Raw genomic sequence first — 9,403 nt, 5'->3', positions numbered from 1 at the left:
CATGGAGGGAGAGGGAGGGAGAGTCATTGGGTGAGGGAGGGAGAGCCATTGGTGGAAGGAGAGTCATTGGGGGAGGGAGGGAGAGTCATTAGGGACGGGAGGGAGGGAGACGCACTCTGGAGTTGAGAGCAAAAAGGGGAGAGTCAGTTCGGAGAGAGGGCAGAGTCCGGCTCAGAGAGAGTTGGTCGGTCTGCCAAGGTAGTTAGTTTCTGCTGGAGAGCCAGTTTCTAGATGTTTCTTTCTCTTCATGCCAGTGTGATCGGACCCTGCCAGCACATGGTGAATGTGACTGTTTGGTAGATGATCCGGCGCTGGAGAAGCTGTGCCCTCTGCAAAGGGCACTTGCGGACATTTGCAAAGCAGAGCCGGCCAGGCTCGTCGGAGCATCTGTGTGGGGCAGCGAATTGGAAATGTCAGATATATAATGATGGGTTCAAATTGGGTCGGCTGAAATATCCCCAACCCTGTGCGTGTGTTTTTTTTATGCTGTAGGCATTGCTGATCTCTGTTGTCTCTCTCTCTCTCTCTCCCCTCACAGTGAGCACAAATAGTTGAGTCTGAAGCTGACGCTGTTCCCCTTTCTCGCCAGTGAAAGCGCCCGAGCAAACCGAGCCCGACACCCAAGGTGAAGGCGGAGAACAAAAAAAATACAAGATCTTCGAAAAACCGCAAAATGGAATCACAACTTGCTCACAGTCTCAGCAGCCCAACCAGTCCATGCAATGACATGCTGAAAAATATTAGTAGTTTGGAGGCAATACAGTTGTGTGACAGAGAAGGTAAGCAGGAGGAAATATGCGAATGCATGGATAGCTAGCCACGGGTGGCTCAGGGCTGCTCATTGTCAAGTACACGGCAGTTAAAATCGCTGCCTCGTTTACCAGTTGTTCAGTTTGATACTCAGTTCTGTCGTTAAATGTTAGCGAGCTTTTAATCTTATTCAGTGCAGTTGATGAGCATTCTTTTCCTGTCGGTATTCCGTTTGTTTGACGGCTTTTTACAACGTCCAATTAATCACACCGCGCTTCAGTGTTTGTAAGATAATGTTTAACAGCGAAGATCTATAATGATTTGTTCAGTGGAGTGAAACAGTTCTCGAAATGTGAAGGAAATTTTAATGTCTTTGGACATTCAGCACCATGGACAAGATAGGAAAGGGTCGCTCCGCTATACTCACTGCGGTGGGCAACCCAACAAAATAGATGCACAGTACTTGACTGCTATGGGTACAACGGTCGATTCAAACTGGACATACAATTAAACTTCCCTTTTGTGGAAATACCTTGGTTCCTGTAGTAAAGCACACATTTATGCAGGAGGGATTTGCTTGCGATTAATGCTTAATTGGTTGCAGTCTTTTTAATTTTTTTTTTAATAATACAACCCAAATGTCTGATGCACAAGTTTTCCATCTCAGTGCCTTAGGAAATAGAATAGCCATGGTGATTTAATAGTTATCATGAAAAAATATCAGTTATCATTTCAGTACAAATCAATCTTTTAAAAATCTAAAGGTCACTTAAGGGTGCAAAAATTTCCCTTGCATCTATTAATTCAAGTAACAATGTTTAGTGTTTTTATTAATTGCCACTAATTAGCCAGCTGGGTGTTTTTGAATACAGAACTTGTCAATTGCCCAAATGTATAAAAAATTCCACAATGATAAAACATTTATTTGGTCTAGGTGTAGTTTGACAGTCCACATTCCAATTTGGAGGCTGACAAAATTCAATCCGAAGTACTGTAACTTTAAATCAAAACAATGCATCAGAAAGTATGTGGATAAGTCACCAGGGAGCACCTTACTGAAAGCCATAGGCCATTTTAACTGAGCAGTATGTTCTGCCGCAGAGCAATAAAATTTTTGTTACTTATCAGTTCAAAAAGAGAACCTTGGATCCATTTAGAATAGTTAACGCAAAGGCTTTGTATTATTTTCTCAGACTGTGCAATGTTTCATGCACCTTATGTAAGAGACACTGAAGTGTCGGTTTATTTGAAGTACAAGTGCTTTTGTTTTGAACACAATGAAACTTTCACCTTTTCTGAGAAATCCTATTCAGTGTGGGTCATAGTGAGTCAAGTTGCAAGAGTGTGTAGTTTCTCATTTTTCAATATAGTTAATGAAATTCTTCATAAAAATTGACAAGTAGAACAGCAATGGAAGATGAATAGAAATGGAAAGTGAGACGCACTGTCCTAGTGGAATAGTACAGATCCGTGTGCTCCCAGTAATGACTCCCACTATGATGTTCTCAGATATTTCACATGTAAAATGTGCAGAGTTTATACTTAATGGATTTTATTTATCAGACAAGTTGTAATTTTGGTGAAATATGAGCAAATAAAAAGTATTGTGTCTAGTTTCAATATATAACTACTAGTAATATATAATACTAGCTTTAGATTTCACAACAATTTATGTAACTATCACCTTTTAATATCTTGTAGTTTTCAGATTTGTGTTTTAAATCTGAATTTCCAAGAATTCACTGAATATTTAAATGGATAAACACCTTGGAAAAGGTATAAGATGGTAGCAGTGTACTCAGAGAACATGCAGTAAGTTGAAGTGCTAAGGCTAGTAAGAATTCTTTAGTATGTTGTAGCAGACATGCTGTGAGGAGGAGGTGTTATAATAGCAGAGAGGGAGTGTTTTGGCAAAGTAGAAAGCAGTGAGGGAGCTGTTAAATCAAGATGAAAGTCACATTGAAACTAGAGAGTGGACTGGTTGCAGGTGCTAATTTCCAGAAGGATAGTTAGTTGGTGCAATCTGGAAATAGAGCTGGACAAGAGTCAGCCAGAATAGGGGAGTTCGTATAGATATGTGAAATTGAGTTAATCTGTTGTGTTCTCCAAAATTGAAAATCCATATTAAATTCTGTAAAGTGAAGCAATGTATTAAAATAAAGTATAATGATATAAAATACAAAATGTAAAATGAACCCTAAAATCTTTTCATCGATGTAATTAACTAATTACACAAATCATGCATATATAATATTCACATTTTAATACATTAAAACATATAAATTGCAATTAATATTTCTATACTGTAGCAAGATCAGAACACTAATACCAAATGTCAGCTAATTGTGGGGAACCATAGCTGACAGTGTTAATACTGTCAAAGGCTTAGCGGTAGGGACTGGATGAAAATGAGAAACAGGACTATTCATCACGTAGCAGCATCCATTTGCACCGTACAAATGCCAGGCTATGACCATCACCAATAAGAGACAACCTAACTGCCTCTTTACATTCAGTGGTGTCACCATCACTGAATCCCCCACTATCAACATCCTGAGGATTACCATTGACCAGCAACTCAACTGGACTTGCCACATGAACATTGGCTACAAGAATAGATCAGAGGAGAGGAATAATGTGGTGAGTAACTCACCTAACTCTCCAAAGATATATACAAGGCACATGTCAGGCATATGATGGAATACTCACACTTGCTTGGATGGGTGCAGCTCCAACAACACTTAAGGCTTGCCACCCATCCAGGACAAAAGCAGCCCACTTGATTGGCACTACATTCACAAGCATTCACACCCTCCACCACTGATGCTCAGTGGTCGCAGTGTGTATTAACTACAAGATGCTCTGCAGGAATTCACCAAAGATCCTCAAGTAGCACCACGACCACTTCTATCTAGAAGGACAAGGGCAGTAGATACATGGGAATGCCATCTCCCCTCCAAATTCCCCTCCAAGCCACTCACCATACTGACTTGGAAATATGTCACCATTCCTTCAATGTCACTAGGTGAAAGTTATGGAACTCTCTCCGTAATGGCTTTGTGCGCCAACCCACAGCAGGTGGACTACAACAGTTCCAGAGGACAGCTCACCAACTTCTCAAGAGCAACGAGGGACAGGCAATAAATGCTGGCCAGCCAGTGACACCCTTATCCCATAAATGAATAAAAAATAATTAACTTTCAAGATTTTGGGCTAAGTTTGGTTCACACCTGAAGGCATGAAATTGATATAACATTGAAAATCAAACATACTGGGTAGTTCAAGTTGGACTGGAGGCTTAAAGCAAAGGTTAAAGGGGTGGAAAAAGAAATCAGCAGTCACAAGTATAATTTTCTTTTAACTCATTTAGAGTTAATCTCAAATCTGAATTAAATTAAGCAAACTTTCACACTTTTTTTGTAACTTGGGGAACTGAAGATGAATGTTCTGTACCTGAAATTTGACATATTTTTCTGTTGTAATCAACACCTTTTGAGACACAGAATTTAAATGAAATAATACTTCAGGAGTGTCATTTGGTATAAATGTCTTTTCCACGTAAAATATTTCATAAAACTGAATTCTTTCATTCTTGGTATCTACTGTTTACCATATGTAGACTGAGTAGGAACTATCCTGGACAAAGTGAATAATTTGCAAGTTGACAACTGGTTTTAAGATCATTTGACCATATAATCTTTTCTGGTCCATCAGATTCGAAGAGCACGCTCTAGTCTTCAGGCTTTTGATTGTTTCTCACTGTGAACATTCTTTCCTGTATGTTTATTAATGTTCTATGGTTTTGTTGATGTTTCTAAAAGAGAACTTCACCATTAAAATTTCATTATCTTTGTCTTCAAACCCTCATTGAAGGCACCTTTCATGATGTATGGCCAGAAAAAAAAGCTTCATCAGAGAATATAAATGTGATGTGATGAGTTGTTTTGTTCTGTGAGCCATGTAAATTTCACTAATTGTTTTAAAATTGTGATACCCTCTAAGCACTTCCTTGCGACAATAGTAATGGGTCCTGCAGATGGTGTGTCTGGAACAAAATTGCAGTAGCTGCTGGCACCAAGTTAGTTAATTTATCTTGGAATGAATGAATAATAATAGGTACTTTAAATGCTGATTTAATTAAACCATATTGAATGAGGCTGTACTTTCCAGGTGTTTATTGTAAACATCACTGGGAGAATAATGTCATGACTCTTTAATGAATAATATTCATTACAGTAAAAAATACATGTACCTTCAAAGTGTCACCTTTTACTGCTAAGAACACACACACAACAATTTTAATACTGGTTTGTAGTCTTTGACTCTGTACTTAGCCTTTTTGATGAAATCTATTAGGATAAGAAGGGATTTTTTTGAGAAATGTTTCGCTCACTTTACATCAGATCTTGATAACCGTTTACCCCTCAGCTTCTGGTTGGAGATCAGTTGCTGCAGTTTGGACTGCAGCCAGTTAGAATTCTGTTAGCATTGCTTGGCTCCTGTATGGCTGGAAACTACATTTTGTTTTGTTCAGGAGCACTGTCATTGGACTGTGACAAAGGCCTTCCCCAACTAAGTTCAAGGATGAAAGAGCAGAAAGAGGCCATTTCGGCCATTGGGTCTGCACCAACCCTCCGAAGAGCATTCCACCCAGGTCATCCCTCCTATATAGTGTTTTTACCATGGCTAACCTACTTAACCAGCACATCGCTGGACAGTATGAAGTAATTTAGCATGGCCTGCACATCTTTGGATTGTGGGAGGAAACCGGAGCACCTTGGGGGAAACCCACGTAGACACAGATAATGTGCAAACTCCACACAGACAGTCGGCCAAAGGTGGAATTGAACCCAAGTCCCAATGCTGTCAGATAGCAGTGCTAATCTAATCACTGAGCCACCATGCTACCCCAGTCTCTACTGGGAATTACAATTACCTTTCTAAGGAACCAATTTCTATCCATTGTTCCCAAAACTGCTGATGTTTAGTGGTGATTGAGGGATTAGATGAGGTCCACATGCCCTTCCTGTGTTTAAGGCTACCCAACACCCCTTCCTGCCTTCAGTCGTCATTTGTTTGAGGGGTCCAAATGATCCTGAATCTGAGTTGGGTGCAGCGGTGTTAGCTGCATCACTCCACTGGCACTGGAAGCATAAGGCCTACATCTCTTGATGCGCAGGGCTTCTGCTGCCATGGATCTCATGATGAGAGCCCAACATGGCTACATGAGAGCTTGAAGCTCATTTGATCCTATCAGGAATTTTGCATGGAATGATGGGGGTTCCCTAGCAGGTGTTTGATTGATGGGCAAGATCCTTGTCAGCTAGATATTGCAAGCTAAGTTTCATACAACAGTAGCTTTTCATTCCAAATGTTGTCACGCAAACACAATGTCCTGTGCTTCAAAATCATTCCTAAGCTTTGACTTGGAATCCACACAGTCAGATTAAACACAGTTTGAATACAAACTGCTCTGATCCAATGCTAAATTTGCAGTATCCATGCATGTCCAGAGAAAGAGCTCATGCAGCATTCATAAAATCATAGAATCCCTGCAGAGCAGAAAGAGGCCATTTCGGGCCATTGGGTCTGCACCACCCTCCAAAGAGCATTCCGCCCAGGTCATCCCTCCTGTATGGTGTTTTTACCATGTTTTTTCCAGAGAAAAGTGACTTCACATGTCAAGAAAGAAAAAGTTGTTTGGTGAACTGATTTTAATTATGTTTAACCAAATTATTATCTTTGCTTCTTGTGAGAAAATGTGATTGTACATTTCTAGCCTATACAAAATACCTTCTGGCTTCTACTGTGGTGGGAAAATGTTCACTTCACAGTAATTTTCAGTGAACAGTTTTCCACACACAGGGATCCATTGGACTCTGGGAATGCTAAACAATCATTTTACAAATGATTAAATTTGTTTATGCACAGCTGTGTACATGAGAGCAGGTGCTCGTGGAGAAAAAGCTTGAAGTGTAACAAAGAAATGCTTGTGGAAAGAAAGACTTCTATAAAAATGTTGATGAATGCCTGGAATAGTCAGTTAAACAGACTAGTCGAGACAATTATTTGTGATTTTCAAAATGAAGTTACATCTAAGGTTTGGGGGAGGGGGAGGGGGCAGTGGCAGGGAGTTGATTATACTTATACCAATAAGATGGCATGTGATTGAGGTTTTCTCTTTTTTTTTTCCCCTTTCTGATTTGTTTGGTGGCCAGGCCCAGGCTGAGTCTAGATTCCAGTTCTCAAACAAAACTGCCCAATGGATTTGAATGTCCATGTTATGCAGCACCCAATTTTAAGCTCATTGACTTTAATGGAGAGTAAAATAGCCTGGCGTATAAAATGAGTATCAGTCCAAAATTCTGCCCTTTTCCAGCTGTATGGGTTCTGTTACTGTTAGACGGAGAGATTAGGAAAGCTGTTAAGATCCTCTATGCTTCGGTTGTGTCTGCATGAGATTGATTTATCATGTTTGTTTTCTGTTTTGAGTCATTTGGCTTTATAAACCTAATTTTAATCATCCAATATAGCCTTAGCTACTGAAGACTTATCAACTTTTAAAGACATCCAACTGTTCCAATATGTCTTTATCAATGTTTAGCACATTTACCACTTTCACTTTCACTATGACTTTAGCAACATCTTCTTTGTTGATAAAGAGAGATGTAATTTCCTCATTTAGTACCTCAGCCATGTCTTCTCCCCCTCCCCCACCCTGCCAATATTTTCATCTCCAGTTAGCCCTAAACCTCCTCTTGTTACTTGCTTTATTTTACCTGTCAGTTTCTTTTCACATTCTATCCTTCCTTAACTCCTTCTGCTCTGAACCCCTTTGATTATTTGGGAATACATCAGAGGGAAGATTGCTCTGCTACCTTGAGTGGCATGGGCAATGGAGAGAAAGTACAATGAGAAGAAAAACAGTCAGATTTCCAAGTCAAGATCATTTTTCTGATTTTCACCTTGAGTTCATAGCAAGTTCTGAATGGTGATCACATTTTTAGGCATTTGCATTTCATGTTTCGGAAATCTCACCTGATTTCTATGCAACTGCTGATTTGCCCCTTCTTCCCCAAGAAATTAGGCAGAGTCAGTGTTCAACATGAAAATCAGCTTGGCAGCAGCTTACCAATTGCTTTTTGGTGCCTTCAACCAGCTTCAGTGGGAGTTGTCAGCACCATTTCCCTTCTTGTTTCAAGGACTCTGTTGTTTTCCATGCTTCTTCCACATAAGTCTATATTTCCAAACCACCAGCATTATAATATCATGGCTGCTTTGATACCAACTCTTCCGATCACTTCAGCCTTTCAGGACTTCACTTTGGAGTTCAGGGACACTTATGCCTTGCATGCTTCTTCCAGGTTATTTTTGTGTGTGGGGACACACATGCATCTACATAGCATATATCCTATGGGTCATAACTTATTTTCTTAGTGCTCTCCATTTTGTGCTCTTTGGCGGCTGCCAAGCTTTCTGGCTTTCATTGCAATCCTAACTTACAGATTATCATCCTCTGTACAGAGGGAAAGGCAGGCAGCTTGTCACCATTCAGAGCACTGAACAATCAAGGAGGCACACCGTGCTATGTCAGGGTCACACCTGCAGCATATACAACAAAGACAATGAATATGCTTCAACCAAAATGGCCATTGGAGCACTGCTGCTTTGTCAGGTGAAGAATCATGCCTCTACTTATTGTAATGCCACCCATTTGCCTTTAAATTGGATATCATTAAATTATTTCTTTTTTTCTACAACAATTAATATTAAAAGTTAAGGCCTCAAACAATCACAAGCAATATACTCTTTGCATAGGAAAAAAAAGTCAAAACAACAGCAGTTTTAAAAGGGAGAAGAACAGACAAAGGAAGCACATGGTGAGGACAGTGCAGGAGAGAGAGAGACAACCTGCACAGTTACTGCCTTTGCTGTTTTGAATTCATGTATCGCTGGACATCGGAGTGCGTCTGGGAAAATTAACAAACAGTGAAATTCACAACTAATCTTGGAGGAACCTGTTTGGGCGAAGTTCACAGCACAGAATCAGATAAGTTAATCGTTGATTTAAGTGTGTCCAACAGAAAGGCAGCAGTAGTGAGTAGAGTGGGTTCTTTCTTGATTATATGTTTTTGGAGATATGTCTCTTGATTAAACTTAAAATATAAGCCATAATTATTAATTTAACCTGGGGCAGTGTTTTGTAGAGGAATAAGACGGTGTTATTTTCTGGGTCTGTAGATTGTGAAGGAACAAAAATGGCCTTTAATAGAGTGATATGTACTTCTTGTCAGATGTGGGCGTTTAAAGAGAGTTTAAGGTTTACTGCCATAAATACTGTTGGATGTGAATCTTATCAGATCGAATGGATCGGTTGGAGAGACAGTTAGAAGCAAGGAGGAATTTGCAACAGCAACAGTATGTGATGGATGGCACTTATAGGAAGGGGGTAAAGTCGCAGATACAGTCACATAGATGGGTTAACTCCAGGAAAGGGAAGAGAGGTAGGCAGCTAGTGCAGGAATCTTTTGTGGATATACCCATTTCAAACAGGTATGCTGTTTTGGAAAATGTAGGGGGTGATGGATTCTCAGGGGAACATAGCACGAACAGCCAAGTTTCTGGTATTGAGACTGGCTCTAATGCAACGAGG

At 40.0% G+C, this 9,403-nt stretch overlaps 1 protein-coding gene across 5 annotated transcripts in view; it reads left to right on the top strand.

The window, feature by feature from the left end:
- The first annotated feature begins 95 nt into the window (after positions 1 to 95).
- The window catches only part of phyhiplb (phytanoyl-CoA 2-hydroxylase interacting protein-like b), a 64,970-nt gene continuing 55,662 nt past the window's right edge, over positions 96 to 9,403 (top strand). Inside the window, exons 1-2 of one of the 5 annotated variants that reach the window (XM_043712346.1) lie at positions 96 to 198; positions 539 to 779. In XM_043712346.1, the coding sequence (XP_043568281.1) occupies positions 674 to 779 (106 nt within the window). In that variant the 5' untranslated portion in view covers positions 96 to 198; positions 539 to 673. Of the gene's footprint in view, positions 199 to 256; positions 280 to 314; positions 413 to 450; positions 467 to 538; positions 780 to 9,403 lie in introns of those variants that run through there. The other 4 variants (XM_043712349.1, XM_043712348.1, XM_043712347.1 and 1 more) reach the window with 4 other exon arrangements.

This window comes from Chiloscyllium plagiosum, chromosome 22 (assembly GCF_004010195.1).
Source record: "Chiloscyllium plagiosum isolate BGI_BamShark_2017 chromosome 22, ASM401019v2, whole genome shotgun sequence".
NCBI classification, from domain to species: Eukaryota; Metazoa; Chordata; class Chondrichthyes; order Orectolobiformes; family Hemiscylliidae; genus Chiloscyllium; species Chiloscyllium plagiosum.
Note: the sequence above shows the minus strand (reverse complement) of the source record. Positions and strands in the feature narration are given on the sequence as shown.